The 23,417-nt window shown below is 36.0% G+C and overlaps 1 protein-coding gene across 1 annotated transcript in view; it reads right to left on the bottom strand.

The window, feature by feature from the left end:
- Positions 1-23,417, bottom strand: part of LOC136840075 (XK-related protein 8-like) — a 46,662-nt gene that overhangs the window by 13,417 nt on the left and 9,828 nt on the right. Inside the window, exon 2 of the mRNA XM_067106458.1 lies at positions 1,349-1,707. Coding sequence (XP_066962559.1) covers positions 1,349-1,595 — 247 coding nt within the window. The 5' untranslated portion in view covers positions 1,596-1,707. The remainder of the gene's footprint in view (positions 1-1,348; positions 1,708-23,417) is intronic.

Here is a 23,417-nt window from a genome sequence, read left to right as displayed (position 1 = left end):
TCTTTCATTTGATATACCGGTAAATGAACCGGAATGTCATCCTTTACGAACACTACTTCAAGAAACTGATTAGGTACCCGTGAATTGAATCCAAAAAGAATCCAATAGTACATATTTTACAATTATCTTTTGTCTTGTTTTGTTACTCACTTGACTGTAAAGGTACAGAGAGGGAAGTGGGGACGCATAATTTGTTGGAATACGGGGAGAGAGAGAGAGAGAGAGAGAGAGAGAGAGTTATAAGCTCAATGGAATACCATGTGCTCACACCCCCACCCATAAAATTATAAATATATATATATATATATATATATATATATATATATATATATATATATATATATACATACACAGTATATATATATACATATATATATATATATATATATATATATATATATATATATATATATAATAAACAAGGGAGAGGGCGAGAATGTCATGAGCTTACCTATACTCTGAGAGAGAGAGAGAGAGAGAGAGAGAGAGAGAGAGAGAGAGAGAGAGAGCAGCATCGAATTACACAAACGAAACAATGGGCTATCTCGTAACAATGTATAAGGGTCAGATTACCCAGGTCCCTCTCATGAACTGATTCAAATTTCGATTCATCCAAATCGATTCCATGGCGTCGTCGGAATTAATGACGTCCAACGGCCAAACTCGTTACCATGGAAACGTCCCTTGGTGAGATCACCGTTTCAAAGGAAAATTAGACTGACAAATGTGCAGCCGTGGTTTTGTGGATCTAAGGTGAGGTAAAGGCGTGGGGGCGGGCCGGTGTATGTTTGGTGTTAGGGGTAGTGGGTTACAATAATGCCCGAGAGTTATTAAAGTAGGTGTTAATGTATAATCACGAAACTTTCATTAACGTAATGTCTCTTCCGTTCCATTCTTTTACGGACGCGGAGTATGTCGACATTCAGTTTAAATCGTACAGGGTGTCCCGGAAAGTAAGTGATTGTATAGGGTGTCCCAAAAATATGGCACCACAGAGGGAAAATCATTAACATTTTTAATTATGGTTCTGGATTTTTTGAGATGAAATAAACAGAAAAGTTTATTTTTCTAACCGGTATGCTGAGAATAGTAACTACTACAGAGAAGAGGATATTAAAATAACTAATTTTAACTTCAAAGTATAATAGTTGATAACACAAGTTAATCCCTACTGAAAAGTAGATAGCATAAAACTAAGGTGGGTCTATATATAAGCAAATTAACTTTAATAAAATCCCTAGAACTTATACTCCTTGTTTTCTTGTTTGTTATCAAATAGATAGTGAAAATGTCAACAATAAGAGTACAGGGAAAACTATACCATCAAACGAACTCTGAAATAACTCACGCATTCTTCGGCCTCCAGTTGGGGAGACAGGCACGGTAGCTGCCGTCACGTCACTGTTAGCCGGAGAGCTCCCAAGGGCGCGATCATTCAGAGGGACGTCGGTCATCCCGTCGCTGATGTAACCTCCTCCTCCTAGTCCAGGGTAGTCCAGCGACTCCGTAGATCTGTGGTACTCGGGATTCATGTACGCCCGGGGGTCGTCCCGACCGCGGTCGTAGTCGTCGTAATCTTCCCTTCCTGAGGTCATGTTTGATTTGGGTGGGCGGCGTTTTATTATTAGTCAATGTTTCTTCAGGTCAGGATTTGCACAACAGTCTCATCTGGAGAGCTGATGTGATTATGAGTGATTCGCCGTTTTCCTGCAATGTAAAAAAAATAATTTATTTCACAATGCTATAAAAAAATCAACGTATTGTATTTAAATTTTTTATCCTTTATTATCTCTTTTTTTTATATTTTAGAATTTTGAGGTCATACGTTTATCATTTCAAAATGTGCGTGTTGGTTTCAGCTCTTCTGAAAAGCCACCAGAAATTGTCAAAAATGGAAAAAATCAAAAGATTTCAACAATTCTTCCATGGTGACCCCTTGCCCTGAAGTTCGTCTCTGCGCGGAGATTTCAAAAATCTATTACCAGATACAATTACAAAAATTGTTTTAAAAAATCATAAAAAGAAAAAATCTAAAAAAATAGAAAAGAATTAGAATAATTATTCCATAGTTACTCCTCGCCCTGATATACACCCCTGCAATGACGTTTCCAATATCTACTACCAGATGCAACTAAAAAAAATTATAAAAAAACGACAAAAAGAAACAAAAATTGCTAAAAAAGAAAAGAATTAGAATAATTATTCCAAAGTTACCCCTCGCCCTGAAGAACTAACCTCTGCACTGAGATTTCCAAAATCTATTACCAATTACGAAAGCAAAACAAAAAGATGTTTTTGAAAATAATATAAAGAAACAAATATTGCAAAAAAAAGAGAAAAGAATTAGAATAATTATTCCATAGTTACCCCTCGCCCTGAAGAACTAACCTCCGCACTGAGATTTCCAAAATCTATTACCAGCAGTTACGAATGCAAAAAAAAAAAAGTTTTTAAAAATAATAAAAAAGAAACAAAAATTGCTAAAAAAAAAAAACACCCTTCAAGGGCACTCGACCTCAGGCGTGACTGCACGAACTAGAACACCAGAATCGAGAAAAGAGACCATTTCTTCATCTCGGACCACATACCATGACATGTTTTGTAGTTAGTTTGACAAGTTCTTTCAGTGTTTAAGTCGAAGGGGTTTCTTATCTCAGGCTTTTGATGCAAAGGGTTTCCCTTGTAGAATTAAATGCTATTATATATATATATATATATATATATATATATATATATATATATATATATATATATATATATATATATATATATATATATATATATATATATATATATATATATATATATATATATATATATATATATATATATGTGTGTGTGTGAGTGTGTGTGTGTGTGTGTTTATGTGTGTGTGTGATTTATATATGTAAATATATAATGTATATTTATATATATATATATGTGTGTGTGTGTATATATATCCAACTGGTTAAAGACAACTCTCATTAGTTGTATCTAAACCTAAAGTTCAGGTTCGAGTCGTGGCCGGGGCAAATGTACTTATCAATTGCAATTTCCTTTGAATCAGTTATAATTCCCCTCGAGTGTAAATTATTCCCATGATATGGTGAATTTTATATTAAAACTATATTTGTGGCTTAATATTTGTAACCAGATAAAAGTCATGCGTGTATGTAACACAAATTCATACAAATACATAAAGATAAATAAATAATAAATAAATCAATAAATAAATATGTGTGTGAGTGCGTCCACGCGCATGTGACGAGTAGGAGAAAGGAACAGGTTTCTTGAACCAATTCTAAAAAACTTACTGAGAACCGGAAAATTAACATTATCTGAAGCTATCCCCCTATCAGAGAAAAACGCCATGCAACAAATTGTTCCGAGTTATGTAAAATCAAGTTGGGTTGACTAAAATGACTTAGATACCTTACAAAAGGTATTCCTCTATAACGCATTCAGTCATTCTTTTTGTTTACTCCACGTTCCAAGCGTCCAGCGTAACGGCAATCGATCGCAACGCTGTTACGTCCTGACTATGATGCTTAGGGACATGATTAATACGCGCCATGTTACGCCATACACGCACGAAAAACGACGATGATGATGCGCGTGACTCATGCGCAGTGTCGGGGACAGGATATTCGTGCATGCTGTTTAGATTAATGGAGGCAATTATTTGTCTGAATCGGCATGTTGGCGAGTGAGATGTTTCTGATTATCAAAACCTTCCTTTTGGCGCTTTCGTAGCTTGATTCAGCTGGCTCTCTCTCTCTCTCTCTCTCTCTCTCTCTCTCTCTCTCTCTCTCTCTCTCTCTCTCACACACACACACACACAAAACCAGACACTAGCATATTTTTAAACAGTTTTAGATCGTTTGTGAATATTCATATTTTGTATCGTCATAACTTCTTTACTGAAACGGTAACATCTCATCTGGTCTTAAGAAATACATCGAAAGACTTTGTACTTTTCCTAATTCATCAAATTACCCTTATCTCTTGAAAAATCAATACATAGTACATTAGTTCTGTCTTCCTACGAGAAATCATTCTTTACGAGTAGAATTTCTTCACTTAAACAATTCACTTTTACTCAAATGGCAGAGTCTGCAATTGACAACCTCAGACAGCAGGAAATTTTTAACGTAAAATTTTACATATTATTATTATTATTATTATTATTATTATTATTATTATTATTATAGATGAACCATGGAACAAGCCCACCACAGGGGCCACTGACTTGAAATTCAAGCTTCCAAAGTATTATTATTAATATTATTATTATTATTATTATTATTATTATTATTATTATTATTATTATTATTATTATTACTACTCAGCAGACAGAACCCTATTCATATGGAACAAGCCCACCACAGGGGGCCACTGACTTGAAATTCAAGCTTCCAAAGAATAGTATGAAGCCCACCATTAGGGCCACTACTTATTATTATTATTATTATTATTATTATTATTATTATTATTATTATTATTATTACTCAGCAGACGAACCCTATTCATATGGAACAAGCCCACCACAGGGCCCACTGACTTGAAATTCAAGCTTCCAAAGAATATTAAGGTGTTCATTGGGAAGTAAAAGGGGTGAAGGGAAACGCAGAGAGAAGAGATCCCACTTATTAAAAAAGAAAAAATAAATCAACAAATCAATAAACTGATAGGCGACAGTTACCTACAATCTTTCTCTCTTTCTCTTTCCTTCTTCTTATTCTGTTCTGAGAGCTCCTACCGTCTCATCAATGAGCACAAGAAACAGTTATCTTACTGTGTTACGACTCTCTTAACACAAGAAGCCAAGAATGCTTACGGAACATTATGCAATCTTATCTTATGAGTCGATTAATGATATTTGCTTTTTATGGCATGAGAGAGAGGCATGGTGGAGAGAGAGAGAGAGAGAGAGAGAGAGGCGGTCCACTTCCCAGCAAGAACCACAAGTGAAAGTGCCAAAGTGCCAAGAACAACCGGTGCTAAACGGGAGAAAAGAATAAAACGAGTGTAAAAGAAAATGTGAAGTTAAGCTTGAGGTAAAAAAAAAAAAAAAAAAAAAAAACAATCCTGTACCGACAAGACAGCTCGACCCTTTCGCCAGAAAGCGACGGACTAATGGCTCATGACTTCCATTATGTAAGTGACGAGGAATATTTTAAAAGCGCATAGCTCGTGGAATAATAATCGCGTTTCAGAGAGGTTTTCAATTACTTAATGAAGCAATGATACCAGTTCCTCGTTGGACGGGCGGGTATCGTTCTCAGCTAGCGCTCTGCTGGCCCCGCGTTCGATTCCCCGAACGGCCAACGAAGAATTAGAGGAATTTATTTCTGGTGATAGGAATTCATTTCTCGTTATAATGTGGTTCGGATTCCACAATGAGCTGTAGGTCCCGTTGCTAGGTAACCAGTTGGTTCTTAGCCACGTAAAATAAGTCTAATCCTTCGGGCCAGCCCTAGGAGAGCTGTTAATCAGCTCAGTGGTCTGGTTAAACTAAGGTATACTTAATGAAGCAATGATAAAATCAGATAGTGATTCAAATGGAGCAGAACTTGTTTATACTCCCCTGAAATGGAAGACTGCATTCTCTGCAAAAATACAAAAATGAGAAAAATGGTAGATACTGCAGTTTCCCTTGCCTTACTACTGATTTTGCAGACACTGCAAATGGGACCCCTAAATAAAGCATTGAAGAATCATCCTGAAACTGCAGTAACTTGTGTATTAGTGTTTCACGAGCCCAATAGGTGGCATATCTCAATATCGAAAATTTTGCAGATACTGCAGTTTTCCATTTTAGGGCGATATAGCTTCGTGGTGTAGGCTGCATTTTAGCTTTCCATGTATATATTATGCTGTTTGTTAATGCATTTACTTACATAAATTTCTCCCCGTAGAGGGCACCGTTTACAATTTCTCATCTGGCTCACTGTAGACGGGACTAAAGGTTCTTTGCTTCCATCTCCCCCGTCCCCTGCACACTCTCTTCGCTTTTGAACCTCTCTGACTTTATATTATAATTCCACTCGGATGTAAATTATTCCCAAGGTATAGTGTATTCGATATTAAACTATATATGTGGCTTAATATTTGTGTATAATATATAATATATATATATATATATATATATATATATATATATATATATATATATATACTGTATATATACATATACATTCTCAAAAATGACCATATGCTTTACATTTCATTTTTACGTAAAAATTACATCTAACTTTCAGGAAGCAGCTTTGTTTTAGTTGATTTGGCTTCGAATCAGTGCGCATTTACGAACTACAATCTTATACACTAGTTGATCCAGCCTGGTCCAGCATTTTATTACAAAAAATACATTACAAAACTAAGACACCTGTCTAACCTTGAAGGTTTTAGCACGGGACAAGTCAGCGGTGACGTCACGGCATGATTAAAACGCAAGGCATCCCGTACTAATTGTGTGCTGTTAAGTGATTAAGTGGGAAGACTACGTTAAAAGCTTAATGTCAAAAAATGTAAATGAGTGATAACAAGGAGAGGGACCAGGATAAAGCTTTTAAAACAAAGATATACTATAATGATAAATATAAAATAATTAGTCTCTGTTCCTTCATTAAAATCAGGCAGGATAATTCATGATGTCTCGTGATGCATTTATCAAATTTGTCATCTAATTGATTAATTATAAGACCATTAAATGGTGGTCCCAGAAAGTACGTTGGGGAAAACTAGCCCTCATATATATATATATATATATATATATATATATATATATATATATATATATGTGTGTGTGTGTGTGTGTGTGTGTGTGTGTGTGTGTGTGTGTGTGTGTGTGTGTGTGTGTACTGTATATATCGTCTCAAGCGTTTACCAGAGTAGGCGAAAACTTGTCTCTGGGCCCCTGTCAAACGGTGGCGTTCTTGTTTTCACGTGTACAACTCGCTTTGTCCAAATCTGGGTTGTGGGTCATCTTATAACCCCGATACCTTTGTCATTTAAGGTAGCCCAAAAACAACTGCTGTTATTTAAAATTAAAAGTTAAATAATAGTCTCATATGGCAAGTAAAATTCCATAACAGATTTTTAAATAATAAACGGTCGTTGTTTACAACTTTAAACTATATTAAAAAGCCTTGATTAAATAGAATTATCGTTGTGTCCAAAACACCAAAGTGATTGTTACCTGGAGCTTAGCACCTTTAAGAGTAATCTTTCGTGGTCTTCGTACAATCTTGTGTAACCACGAAGGTGTTAAATGTATACATGTGTAATTTTAATGAGGTGTGTACCGCGTGTATCATCAAACTCAATCACTGATATTTTTACGTCAGGGTGTCCGCTTTACGACACTATGACGTGCACTGGGACCCTGACGTCATTAAACGTATCAAGTTCGCAAATGGAGGCATGAATCACTTATTAAATTTAATCATATTGTTTTAGTTCATTTCAGCATTTTTATTATAATGTTGAAAATTTTAATTTCACTAACCCCTTAGCGGAGGAGAGAGAGAGAGAGAGAGAGAGAGAGAGAGAGAGAGAGAGAGAGAGAGAGAGAGAGAGAGAGAGAATATACCCCACACACGTACATAACAAATATAGGCCTACTTTGACCTCGTGGTATAGTGGACATGATACTCGTCTCAAATATATATATATATATATATATATATATATATATGCGTGTGTATGTGTGTGTGCACACCCACACAGAATACTCCGTATCACGAACAGACATCAACCACTCCACAATACAGACACGTCCCATTTCTTTATCATGCCACTTGCACCTACATCCTTCCCCCACGACTTTTGTCGTGCTCATCCCATTCGTAAAAATATCGATATCCTGGCGATGTATTTTAAATGTTTACACTTCTAAATGTTCTTCAAGCTTTTCACCAACGGAAAACCAACCATAAAGTGATGTATAGCACGTCCATATCACAAACAATTCAGAACTTTGAGTGGAAGTTAAGAGTCAAGTAAAAACCTTTTATCCACACCAGACTATAGGAGTGATGCTTACATGACGAGAGAAACATACCGTCAGGTTTGAAACAAAAGACGGTGTCGCCTGTAACAAGAATTTCCGTAACAGAAGACGAATGACGAGAGTCTCGCGGCTTCTTGGAAACTGGAGAGTAAATGAAAAATCAAGAAGAAAGTAACGTGCGGCAGAAAACACAAAGGAAAGGGACTTTTCCGGTGATTATAAGTAAACTTTGGCAAAACACACGAACAAAGGGAATTTTCCGGTGATTATCATCATGCAATATTCGTTACGGCCTAACGATAAATATACACCTCCTCTCTGCCTCTCCATCCCTAGACCCATAAATTTTAGCATTGATTATCATCATACAATATTCATTAAAGCCTAACAATAAATATACACCTCCTCTCTGTCTCGGTCTCTCTATTCCTAGACCCAGCAATATTCGTTACAGCCTAACGATAAGCATGCGCCTCCTCTCAGCCGCTCTATCCCTAGACCCATCAATGGTAGGATTGGTTCATCATGCAATATTCGTTACAAACTAACGATAAATATACACCTGCTCTCTGTTTCTGTCTCTATCTCTAGACCCATAAATGGTAGGATCACACACGCGCGCACACACACTCCAAGTGGATAATAAATAAAAAATAAAAAGGAAAGTAAAATGTGGCAAAACACATGAAAAAAAGTTATTTTTTCAGGTGATGATCACCGTGCAATATTCGTTACAGACTAACGATAAGTATACATTCTCTCTCTCTCTCTCCATGGTAGGCTCTCACACACGTTTTACCGGAGAGCAATAAGACGACTTTTTTGGAGGGAGTTGTCGTTTGTTGGAAGTCATGAGTCAGCCTGAGATGAAATGCGATTCACTGATTGAATTCACCTGATTTTGACAACAATAAACTTTGTGACTAAATCACGGTACGCTCACCAATAATCAAAATAAGCAGAATTTATCACGAAAGACATACGCACTGCATGTGGTATTTTGATAGGGAAGCTTTTTGCACTTTTTTGAATTACTTGATGATAAAAATAGTTTTTGCCGACTAATGATACCCTGTCCCCGTTTCTTCCCATTGCATACGTCATCAAGTGACGTAAAAGAAGTGTTTGGGGAAAAATCCCTCATCTGCTACGAGGTATACACTTGATCAAGTCGATTTCCCCTTTCGCACTTGCCAAGGACGTCATCAAAGTCACTGTACCTCTCCTCACCCCCTTGCTTACCAACGTCCACTACCCTCCACCTTTTAAAGGACTTCATTTCATCCTTAAACGTATCTAGAAAAGTTGATCTAACCACATTCAACTGAACTTGCAAAAGTCGAAAAAATGTTCGAAAGACCCCTCCTTCATTTACCAACCGACCACCCCTCCCCACTACCTTTTAAAAGGCTCCATTTCCTCCTTCAACATAACAAGAAGACTTTAGATTATCTAGCCACATTTAGCTGGACGCACAACTAACTGCGCAAGGAAATTCGGAAAAGCGTTCGACAGACGCCGAGCGATTCATCGGAAATTGAACCCGAGAATCGTGGCCACCAAACAACAGAGAAAAAAGAAGGGAGGAAATAGTTCTTCTGACACCAACTTTCCAGCATTCCACCAGGTCCAGTTTCTGCTGCCTGGCTCTCCAGACAGGTTTCCCGGATGCATGACTTAAGAGGGCCGTGGTGTGGTGGAGGTGAAATCGTGCGGCGTTGCCGTCGCTTTTCGATACTGAAATTCAGGTTTAGTGACTAGAATTTTTGCCGTGGGAATCTACGAATGGGCGAGGCCACGTACAAAATGATGCGTAGCGTTTACTTTCCAAACAATTCTCTTCACGCGTAGGTTTTATCCAATGGGAAACATCAACGTCGTACTAGCAACTAACCAAACGATATAAACTAGCTGAATAGTTTCCAGCTGTGATATCCAACAAGATGGCTCCACTGAAGCAACTAGCTTTGTTGTGATAAACCTCTCGCTACTAAAGCATCGTCCTTGACTAATATAATTAACGTAACTTCAAAGAAGAATGAGTAGGCTAATGGGAACAACATTGGGAAACCAACAATGGTTCTCTCTCAATATATATATATATATATATATATATATATATATATATATAACCTGTTGGATATTACAACTGGAAACTTGTTAACATGTTGAACAAAATCTCTTTGCTTGTAGAAAAATTATTCAGTCGATTTATGTCGTTTGGTTAGTTGCTAGCACGACGAAGATGGTCTTACTGAATTAGACCTACGAGTGAAGAGAATGCTTTAGAAATATATATATATATATATATATATATATATATATATATATATATATATATATATATATATTTACATACACATTTGCGTGGCTCAGGTGATGTTACATACAGATAAGCTACATGACATACGAAGCATTTTTAGATCGAACGATAAAACAGGCAAAACAAACGGGACCCTTTGCGAACCAGCACGAGACTCGAAGAACGTACCATGGTGGTCCTGGGTGGTTCCTACCTTCCCCCCTCCTAAACCATGCTACTTGAACCGGACCAAACTGGTTTCAGCCCACCTGAGCCCTTGCCTGGAGCTTCCAATAACCTTGCAGAAGTTGCAGGTATCCACCGCCGGAACTCTGGGCTGGTGGTAATGAGACTAGCCTAATGGCGCTGGTACATTTGATAAAGGAAGATCGGGTTCAAAATTCAGACTTATTTGTTGTAAATATTACGATGAACTAAAGGGGGATTTTGTTTCCGGTCTTTCTAACGAAGTCACTTTTGTTTGACGAGATGCGGTGCCATGGATCAAGAAATCTTAAATGATGTAGTCTAAAAATGGCAGCTGATTTGTGACAGTTGAGGGAAATGACATGAAATTACCATAGTCAAATTAAACCTAAAGAACAAAATCTCGCAGTAGAAACGTCAAAAGAAGTTACGTGCAGGAAGAGTTTTAAAAGTCCTGTAATGTCTTAAACAATATAAGCAACAGCAAAGACGTTAAAATTCAGTAATCATCTTAAAATTATAACCCTTTTCTATGTTCGAGTACACCCAGTCACTGCTCTTTCATGAGGATTTATGCTAAATGCAGAACAACCAATTTATGCGAGAAAACAAAGGTATACCTGTTTTTTAAGACCAAAAATGTCATGAGACTCCAATTCCTCTTATGTAACCACCGCGTATCCTTGGAAGCAGTAACGGTATATATTACCCAGGGCTTTATTCGTCAGCCATGACAATAAGCTCTCATCTACACCCCGAGATTTCTGTATGGTCAGAGGAAAAAAAAAAAGATACATTGAATTTCACAAAACTTAAAATAAATACTCATAACCTCAGCTGGAGAGGTTCGTTGGTCAAATAACTAAAAGTTTCGGGTTATTTTTATGCAGATATGCCTGTTTCGATATTATTGCTACAGTGGTTTGATCGGTAGCACCCTCGTCTACCAAGCAGAGGGACGTAGGCCTACTCATGGGCGGAGATAAGCAAATTGGAATGCTCCGTTAAAAACCACTATGCAGGATCAGTTCACTTTAGCGTTAAATTATGTCCCTAGTAGTTAGCAGACTATTGAGGTGGCATCTACGATTAAAAAGGGCATGGGTAGGCCTGGCAGCCTCATCCGTAAAGTTAGCAAAGACCACTCTCACAGCAGAGTGCTTCTCAGGGAGAACCAGTCTAAAGGGAGCGGAATGACTCACTGAGTCAACATCGTACATTCGCACTGGATAACCGAATGAGTCACGCTGTACTAAAGTAAACAACTGGGAACATCTTCGCATTCATGTGCAGATCTTGAATCAGGGAAGGGATTACAACTGAAAGTACACGAAGCGTATGTTTGGCAAAATGATAACCAACATATGACCGGTGTTAGACGATGCACAGAATATCAATGGGGAATCCGCTGCATAAAAAGGTTATTGTTCCTTGGAAATTTATACGTTAAGTAACAGTGAATTTATTACACTGGCGGAAAGAATATGTACGGTAAGAGGATCATGAATCAGGTGCTTTCTGTCGTAAGTCAAAAGACATGTATTATGCGAAGGGTTGTCATATTTAAGGGTGCGAAAATATATCATACACACTAGTCGAGAACTTACCGCATACATATCACGAACAGTTTTAAAAGGACTAATGTAAGTGGAGAACGAATCTTGGCCAAATGCTGGATAATCGTATGAAGCACTTGTTTGAACTACAATATGTCGTTTAATTATAATTAATCTCTTGGTGTCGCACGTGTTTTAAAAAGTTACAGAAGTGTGATTATGACATGTTTTGATGCAGCGTATAAGCGCACTATACGATGGGCAAAAATAAATCGTTATTGTCTTCATAGCTTTGCTAATTCTATCAGTATCAGTAATAACACCAGCACCATAAACTCAGGGGTAATTACAAAACTGCAATGCTCATTATCAGCAATGTCACAATTTGCAAGACAAAGCCTGTAATTCTAAGAATCTCTACCCACATTTATGTAAGTTACTGTACCTGAAACCGCAGCCCAATTACGGATTGTCAGGATCAGGGAGGTAAGAACTAAACTGTACAGCACTTCTAACGATCTAATTAGTTATCCTTTGTTGCGTTGGGAAAGGATATGGAAGAACATTAACAACTCAGTAATAGATATTAAGGAAAGAGAATTTTTATAGGTGTTGCCTATAAATACGAGACTTGCATTATTGAAAAAAGGGAAAGAGGGAAATTGTGACTTTTGTAATGAACCAGAACATACAATGCATATTTTTTTATTTTTGCAGCAAGGTGTATAATGTATTTAGGTGGTTCAAAAATAAATTTACATTAATGTGCTCTATTATGAACAGAAATTGGCTAAAACTTTTAATGTTTGACTTTGATTATATAATAAACAAAGATTTGACTTTGATTATATAATAAAGATAAAAACACAGCAATTTTATTGATATGTAACCATCTTTATTGTATATGGATAAGTAGAGTTTAAAACTTTAATGAAATAGAAACCTTTAGTTTTCTCAAAGGTAAAATCAATTATTGCAGATGGCTCCTAAAATCCATTTATGGTGAAAAACCAAAATCAATTGTTACAGATAGATTTATGGAAGAAGTCTTTTAAAACTCGAGTTAAACTCGAATTATTATGTATATAACAAATATTACTGTAAAAATTATTGTGTAAATGAAAATTGCGATGTGTGTAAATAAACCTTGTTGAATTAAATAAAAAAAAAAAATTCCGACGAATTTCAGGAATAAGAGGAAAACAGAAAGAGAAATTTGTGAATACTGGCAATACAAAGGACGTACCGCAAGAACATTGTTGTTGACACAAAACCTAAAGGAAAAATAATTCAGGTTAAGTTTTAAACGACTCCACGTTTAAGAATAAAATAGTACTAGCAATTCGGAAAAGCTACGCCAAAGTCTCCAGCACGTATAGACGGCTTTTATTCTACGCAGCAATTTGATTAGCAGGAAAAATAAAATGAAAATTTAAAAAATTAAAGACCGGATACAGAATATTCACATTATTAGATTTTTACATTTTTTCCTTTTATACCAAGAAAAAATAACCGCTTCAAACGACCAGCAGATTTATAAAAACTAATAGTTTTAATGTTTCCTAGATTCAAGGCTGGGCGGGTAATGAATTACTCCTTGGGCTACTAGGGCGGTGGGGGGAGATTATTACAACAGACCACACGCTTGAAAACAATGCGAGCCGATGATCCTACAGCCATTCTGACAAAGATACGGGAATACGGATTTGTGAACACTCTTCACCTAGACCAAATACAGCACAGTAGGCCTACAACCAAACAGCTGTGGGGAAAACGACGGACATTTGTGAAAAACTGAAAGAAATGGCTCCTAAAAATCGTTATAAACTTAGATCCAGTCATTCAAGACTGATATAAACTATAAATGACGAATAGAAGACGCCCGCCAGATATACCGATTGAGGGCCCCATAGGTAGGTAACAAGGAGTAAATAGGGATGACGACCATTTTCGCTCCTGTATTATTCGTCGTTAAATCGACACTTGAAGCAGGCAACATCGAAGATGATTTATCTTCTAGAGCGGAAATAATATCTCGAGTCTCATAGCCTCAATACACGAAGCAAGTATTAAAGAAAAAAAAGAGCCAAGGACAAACAATCTCGCTGTGGTTATAGCGTTCGGCCGTTCCCTTTGTAATGGCATTCCTTTGTCAGGTGTGGGCGGGTGGGTGGCTCCGCTGGGTGGCTCCCTTGTCATTCCTGGTTTCCTTGTATTCATGAGACTATCTTTTGTCATTAATTTTGTCTCTTTTGTCATTTGCATTCGATGCGGTTATGGATGGCGGTTCAGCCTATCCAGTGTTAAGGTTATGCATCAGTTGAGGCGGTTTTGTTGTGAATGTCACATGTGAAGGATATAATACCCCGTGATGATTACTATACACACACACACACACACACATAAATGTATATGGTTACTTGTCATCTAATGCATTAAAGAACCAAAACAGGTCTGCATCATATATATATATACATATATATATATATATATATATATATATATATATATATATATATATATATATATATATATATATATATATATATATATATATATATATATATATATATATATATATATAGCTTTTCTTGATTCTCTAATAATCTAGATCACAAGGTAACTCTTATAATAGTTAACACACAAAAATTTCACTGATGAGAAACAAAAACAAAATTCTAGACGCTATTCAAGTAGGTAGACGTCAGCTCTTTGAACAGAATAAGATACCTAGCGTGGACCCCTGAACTCGACCAAACAAACGAGATTTGAACCAGGATTAGTAGAGTACAACAAGCACCGACTTGCCCCGTTTAATTGGTCGAGATCCAATGAATTTTCATCTTTAATTAAAGTTCCGGATTGACTGTGCACGAAATCTGGGTTTCCCTGTGACGTAAGTGAGAGATCTCAGGAAAGGGGCGAGAATGTATTTCCTGAAGAACCCGGTGGCAAATTCCTGAGATATATGCTAGTATTGCACCAGCCCCGGTTAGGTTAGGTTAGGTTAAGTTGAGTTAGGTTAGGTTAGATTGGTACTTATTAAGTAATTTGGGTGTGGGAATCCTAATGAGATTTTCAAGAAAATTCTATGGTAGTTTTTAAGATATGACGCCCCGCTTTTTTTCAGGGAAAGGTCCCGCGACCCGGTTAAGTAATGTTAATTTTGGTTAGGTTAGGTTAATAAAATGCAGCCGCTCCTTTTCCTCCCAGGGATAATACAATTTTGGGGGGAAAAAGGTTTAGGAAATAAAGTGAATTTAAATGTATAGAATGCATATTTAAACTTTAATTTCTGTTTGGCATTCATTGGGTGAACGATTGTTTGCAAAGCACTGGATCCAATGTATTATTGTTAGATGAGACATTTTAGTACGTTTAGAATGCAAGCCAGTATAGCCGAGTTGAATAGGCTTCCTGTTAAGCAAGTTTATTTTGTTGTATATACTATTTTTGCATGCTTCATTGTTTTTAATGAATATATATATATATATATATATATATATATATATATATATATATATATATATATATATATATATATATAATTTATATATTAAGTATGAGAACAGAAAATAAAACTTTGCAAAAGAAATTAATATATATATATAAATAATATATATATATATATATATATATATATATATATATATATATATATATATATATATATATATATATATATGTGTGTGTGTGTGTGTGTGTGTGTGTGTGTGTGTGTGTTTATATCTTTTCTGAAATTCTATTCTCTATAGTCTACTCTGTAATTACTGAGCATTCTAGTCTTTGTCTTACAGCAATGACATCACTTTCATCTAATTTCTCTTAATTTCCTCAGCTGCATCTTCATGGCCAGCAATGTTTCGTCTTCCTACTTCGTATTTTACATTCCTTTAAACGATGCTTATTTATCTTCATGTTCAATTACATTCCGTTCCTAATTACAGATGACGTCAATAATAAACTGTTCAAATTTAATAAACTATTTAGTTTTAGACCTCGTTATAAACGACAGAAATTCCCTCGGAAATTTTTAATAAAATTCATCCTTCGCAACGATTTTTACGGTACATCTCTGACTGTTTGGTATTTAAGACAGGTTTTTTTTAATGTACCTGGGCATGTTTTTGCATCAGTCCGCCATCTTTTTTTTTCTCTCTTGGGCCCACGGGCAGGATCACCAAATATACCCAAGGACACACGAGGGTCGGAATTCTCATTTTTTGGTTTTTCAAAATGTCAAAATCGAGGTACTCGCGGAAAATTGAGCGGAGAATTTATAATGTTATGCAGTTCTTATCCTCTATACTGTTATAATTTTAAATCGTGTAAGCTGTGATTTAAAAGAGTTTGCTGGCCTTGTGACAAAATATTTGAAGTAAAAAACACGCACACACATACACATACATACACACACACACACACACACACACACACACACATATATATATATATATATATATATATATATATATATATATATATATATAATATATTATATATATAAATATATATATATTATATATATATACATATATAAATATATATATATATATATATATATATATATATATATATATATATATATAACTAGTATGTAAGTCTTTCAAAAGATGGAAAGTTTAATCTGTAACATCTGGCTTAACGTACATCGTGTAAACACAGCTGCGGATACGAAGCGGGTTACAGGAAATACTGTCATGTTAATAACAAAGACGGTTCTTTCGAACTTATGGTTTCATTCTGGGAAATTCTTGAAAAGGGTCCATTGTTGTTCTCCCGGCATTTCTTTGAAAACGAAACTAATGGTTCTCTAGTCATGATTCTGAATTAAAGCTAAAAATACACTATACACATGTATATATACATGTATTTATTTTAACTTTATCACTTACACGATTGTTCTGTGCATTAATACAATTACTAACAGGAGCTCATTAAAACCGAATGGTATCTAGAGGATATACCATCCAGTTTTAATGAGGTTCTGTTAGTTAAACTATATATATATATATATATATATATATATATATATATATATATATATATATATATATATACATATATATATGTGTGTGTATATGAAATATATATATATATATATATATATATATATATATATATATATATATATATATATATATATATGTGTGTGTGTGTGTGTGTGTGTGTGTGTATTAGTCATACACTTCCAGTGACTCTTTTTTAAACAGAGATACAGAACATTCTTAACTAAAACTACAGACTTAAACCTTCCCAAAAACAATCGGGGGAAACTCCTCAGCTGTCGTAATGCCCTAGGGGCGAATTCGTGATACCCGGATGCGCTGACTGGCTTAACTGGTTTTAACCGCTTTGGCTGGGCATATTTTTATGTTGAGTCCGTCATATGAGTAATCAGGGGATGTCTTTATATTTGCACATTAAAATGGAAAATTTAGTTTTCTTAAACTCCATCGAGAGCACGTGAACAATTGGTTAGCCTAACTGATTGTACATTTAGTCTGATACATTTACTTACTTGATGGTCTGGTGTGTGTGTGTGTGTGTGCGCGTGCGTGTGTTCGTGTGTGTGTGTGTTCTTAAAAAATCACAGTGGATGCACGTGACTTCAGTGTATATGAGAATCCCACAGGGAAAAAAAAACGTGTCCAAAAAAAGAAGACTAGCCAGCACCCAAATTGTGTCCTAACTGCAGACTCTGGCTCTATGAAATAGAATACGCTACAAAAAGTAGTTCCCCATCAAACGTGTTCAAAGATTTCTTGTCAATAGCCTATAATCCGTCTTAGCATACTCTGTACTCTATAGCGCGCAATTTTTTTCTGTTTTCTTATCTATTATAAGCTGTACGCCTTTTTCCTTAAGAGGGCAGGAGGGCTTCACAGATCAAACAGTTATTTTGGGATGAGGTTACTACCATCATACCCTTTTCCACCATCCTAAGTCAATTAACAACCAGGAACATAATTATCTGCTAAGGTTAGAGATCACCAGCGCAGCGCGATCTACCTCGAGTTGGTAACCACAGGACCATGGATCATCCCTAATTTACCTTTCCTTATCCTGACTGACTGAATAATCTATTCACCATTTGATCGATTTTCATTGCATGGCATTGCAAGGGTTATTGTCATTGTGGGTATCCGGAAATATATATAATCCCTTTTTCCCGTTCCCGCATCCTCGAGCTCAAGGACTTTTTGATCGATTTCGGTTAGCATTTGATCATCTCCAAGGTGACTCAGCATCTGGGCATTTCCTGTTGGCAAATAATACATATATACATGCAAACATACACGCACACATACGCGATATATATATATATATATATATATATATATATATATATATATATATATATATATATATATATATATTATATATATATAATCACATTATTACAGGTGAAAAATAAGAAACGGAAAGGTCTGACCGGTTTCGACTTTATTTCCTTCGTCAATGGCTTGGAAATAAAGTCGAAACCGGTCAGGATCTACACCCCGTTTCTTATTTTTCACCTGTGGTAATGTGTGATACATGAATCGCGTACAAAAGTAATAATAATCATATATATATATATATATATATATATATATATATATATATATATATATGTGTGTGTGTGTGTGTGTGTGTGTGTGTGTGTGCTAGCTTTACCAGTCTTAAAAGTAATAAAAAGTTGCTACAGTTTTTCAAAAGACCATAGTAAGCAGAATTATCAGGCTCTTTGCTGATGGAACTTAATTATTACGAAATAGCTGAACAGTCATCATATTTGTAATTCGGGAAATTCCTAAATAAAAATAACTTTTCTGTGAAACTTTTTGGTAATTCTCAGTAACTATCTCCTACCAGGAAAATCATTATCTGACGTAAAATGAGAGAGAGAGAGAGAGAGAGAGAGAGAGAGAGAGAGAGAGAGAGAGAGAGAGAGAGAGAGAGAGAGATATTACGCAGGTGTTTCGATAGTAGTCAGTGTAAAGTTATATGAAAGGCCAGGTGTTCTCTGTATAAACACATAATTTCACAGTCTTGTTTATATATATATATATATATATATATATATATATATATATATATATATATATATATATATATATAATTATATACACACACGACCTGCTCGTATAATCACAGCTGAAACTCGTTTAGCGAAATATATAAAAAAAGAAGGACCTTTGATCTTCACACTTAAGTCAAGGAAGTACCAATATATTTCTTGCTCTGTTCACCTGTCTGTCAGCCCATCTGTTACCAGGATTACGTGAAAACTGTTGTCTTTTACACTGTTACCACAATTACAGGAAAACTAATATCTGTTATTCACTGTTGCCAGGATTACGCAAAACCTAATTAATGAACAGATTTAGTTGAAACTTTAGGTAAACAGACGTTACGTGACCCCTTCCAACTGTTCAGGCTTTGGACTGTACGGGTAACGATTTGACGATATTCGCCACATACACAAAGTCTAATATCTGAATTACAGCGCTCAACTAATGCTTCCGTTCTCGAGACATTTTTTGTTAAATAAAGAGATACTCAGTAACGATTTGCCGTCTTTAACGGTACTTCTAATTAGCAATTACGCTTGAATCATATTAACTGCATTTTCTGGATAATTACTTTGGTATCAACCGCAAATTTACATAGTATTTACCAGTTTCAAGTCTGCGCATTTCGAATTAAACGTCCTGCCTCGTCTAGTGTATTGCAGAACTGGAATATATCATTTATGCTAGAGGTATTTCGCTGAGACCTACGAGGTCATTCAACGTAGAAAGGGAAATTGAAGGTAAAGGAGGTTTTAAAGGTGTAACAAAGAGGCAGGTCTCGCAGCTGCGCCATGAAACAATTGTTAGAAGAGGGTGGAAAGTAAGATGGAAGAAAGATAATGTGAACGAAGGCACAGCAAAAGGAATAGTCATGAGTTGTGTGCGCGCGAATTATTACTGCGCTATATTCTTCCATGACCTACGACGTCCTGGGACAATAATTACAAGGTTCAGTGAGACTTGCTTTCACGCAAGCACGGTCTTTGTTAGCCAGGAAGGAATAACCAGGGCACTGCGTGAAATATGTCATGAAGTAGTGCGCTTCCGGGTACTGGGGAAATAAACAGTACTTATCTAATCGAGTTGTTTATGTATTCAAGAGGTAAGCGAAGAATTACACCGGATTGGAAAAACATATTCCTTACTTCTGGGGTAATTGAATTTATTTCTGTTGCAGTGGAATACAATGTATTTACTGTATATTCCTGTGTGACAGAATTTATTTTTATTCCAATGTAACAGGATCTATTTAATGTTGTGGAATATTTCAGCACTGGGGTATCGTCCACGGTTCAAACGTTGTATTATGAATGTGGCGGTGATTACTGAGTAGTACTCCCCGCCCCGCCTCCGCCATAACAGTATCAGATTATCATCGAATTTCAGAGTCTGAACCAATGACAAGTGACTGTACCCTTCCATTTTTTTTTCTAAGCTATAATCTTGAAGATCCTTTAAATTCAAGAGTCCCATCTCTTCACTCCACTACGCCCTAGCTTTCTTTCATTCCAGTGAACATTTACCGCCTCTCCCAAACATAACATTCCCAATGGTCTACCAAAAACAAATAAATTCCTAAATTAGTTCAATTCAGTTATCCTTATTTTTAAACCCCTTTTGTTTCTGTATAAACTTGTAATGCAATTTCTCCTCTCTTGCTACTTTTAAATTCCTGCCATGAAGTACTTTGTCTTCTTTCCAATAATTGACAAAGCGGTCATTATGACTTTCCACGAAAACACTGTCCTTATCTCTCATTTTCCAGCATGCGAAACTCGTGTAAATTAAAAGCCACGGCTTTCCTTTTTGCTACTTTCATATTCATTATATTAGGGAAAAAAGCATATAATGAGTTATGACAAATTTCTGCACGTCAAAAAACCAGTCCATTTCTCGACCTACATTTCTTGTCAAAACTAAGATAATAACAAACGGACTTCAGAGTTACATGCTCATTATCTGATAATCTGCCCTACTTTTATTCCTTTATTTTCATTAGGTCTGGGCTTAGTGAGGACATGAGGATGTCCTCACTATGAACATTTAAACGCTGCTAATAAAAAATTCAAAACAATAAGACAAGTATTTTCTGTAATTCTAATTCTGCTGCTATATATGACATATTTTCATATATATATATATATATATATATATATATAATATATATATATATATATATATATATATATATATATATATATATATGTTTTCTAAGGACGTTGGACCTTGTACTAGACGTTTGACCCAACAGCCAAAAACATTTGGGGGCGGGGGCAATTAGCTCTCAGTAATAAGTACTGATGTAAGTGTCACGTAACAGGAACAGAAAGAAGTTTCAGTAGTTTCTAATTTTCCTGCAAAACCTATTTTATATTCTCGTAATAAAAATCAGAAAAATAAGTTCGTAGGGTCTTTCATCCTACAACTTCATCCCCGATCGATACGCGCTGTTTTGACTTACGCATATTAATTATAATGGCCCTGGTGCTGATAAACTATGGACTAGATACGCAAACACAACGACCTTAATTAAAATAATTGCTTATGTATACGGGCAGGGTTGTAGCTAGCGGTCTTTAACCGGGGCTCGTCATGGAAAAAGAGTAGAAACTGGTACGAAGGTTCCTTTGACTGAATATAGATTGAGTATAGAATTCAGGACAAAAGCCAAGCACTGGGACTTATGAGGTTATTCAGCGCTGAAACGGAAATTGACAGTATAAGGTTTGAAAGGTGAAATAGGAGAAAAACCTCAAAGCAGTTGCACCATGAATCAACTGTTAGGAGAGGTTGGAAAGTAAGATGGAAAATAGAGAGTATGAACGGAGGTACAGTAAAAGGAACGAAAGTGGCTGCAGCTAGGGGCCGCAGACAAGCTGCAAAGAACCTTATGTAATGCCTACAGTGCATCGCATGAGATGCACTGTCGGCACTACCCCACTACGGGAGGTTTCTGTGAGAACGAGTTTATCTTCTGTTGGCACAACATGTCATAAACACATGTTGGCAACTTATCGCATACATGTCACTAACATGTTACGAACAAGTCAACAGCCTTAAGGGGGGAACGAATCTTTGGAGAATGCTGGATAATCGTATGAAGCACTGGTTAGGGATGCTAATATATCATCAAGATGCATCCTTAAAAAAACCGTGCAAGGGGTAAAATAATAATAATAATAATAATAATAATAATAATAATAATAATAATAATAATAATAATAATACTGTACTAATTCAGTCACTACAGAATCTCTTTACTCATTTCCACAGCAGTTGCATAAGCATCACGTCAAACCGTTTACAGTTAATGCACCACTGACCTATATCTCGTAATCAATGTAGTATGTCTATCACAATAATGATGATAATAATAATGATAGCAGGACAACCTCAGAAAACGCAGTAACAGTGATAAACATTACAGACGTAGCATTAAGACAAAAATGATTGCTAACCAATGATAATTATCTTAAAATCTAAATCTGAGTATGACAACATAATACATGCATAGCCATTATTCACTGAAAGAAGTAAACTACTGCATTACGATAGAGAAAACAAAAAAAGAAAAAAGGCTTATCAATTTTATCAGCGTCCAACTTCAGCATGCTCACGAAATTCCATGCGGCGGGTCCACCTTGATCTCGTGTCGTGCAAGACGTATAGTAAATGAGTTTTGCATGATGAGTGGGGCGGGGTTACGGGATAGGATGGAGGGGAGGGAGGAGATTAGGAAAAGGCAAGGGAAGATGAAGACAGGAGGAGCAGCAGAAGAAGAGGTCGATGGGATAGGAAAGGAAGATAGGAAGCAAGTGAGAAGTAAGTGGGAAAGAGAGGAAATTAAAGAGAAAGTAAGATGAAGGAAAAGGTGGAGAAAACTGGAAAAGGAAAAGGGGAGAGAAAACAGGAAAAGGTGGACAAAAAAGGAAAAAAGGCGGAGTAAAGGGAAAAGGTGGATAGAAAACAGGAAAAGGTAGAGAAAATAATGGAAAAGGTGGAGAAAACAGGAAAAGGAAAGGGTGGAGAAAAGGGAAAAGGTGGAGAGAAACAGGAAGAGGTGGAGAAAAAAGGAAAATGTGGAGAAAAAGGAAAAGGTGTAGAAAAAAGGAAAAAAGGTGGAGAAACACAGGAAAAGGTGGAGAAAACAAGGAAAGATGGAGAAAACAGAAAAAGGCGGAGAAAAAAGGAAAAGGTGAAGAAAAAAAGGAAAAGATGAAGAAAAAAGGAAAAGGTGAATCAAACACGAAAAGGTGGAAAAAAGCAAAAGGCGGAAAAAGAACAGGAAAAGGGGCAGA

The sequence above is a fragment of the Macrobrachium rosenbergii genome, chromosome 7, assembly GCF_040412425.1.
Source record: "Macrobrachium rosenbergii isolate ZJJX-2024 chromosome 7, ASM4041242v1, whole genome shotgun sequence".
NCBI classification, from domain to species: domain Eukaryota; kingdom Metazoa; phylum Arthropoda; class Malacostraca; order Decapoda; family Palaemonidae; genus Macrobrachium; species Macrobrachium rosenbergii.
Note: the sequence above shows the minus strand (reverse complement) of the source record. Positions and strands in the feature narration are given on the sequence as shown.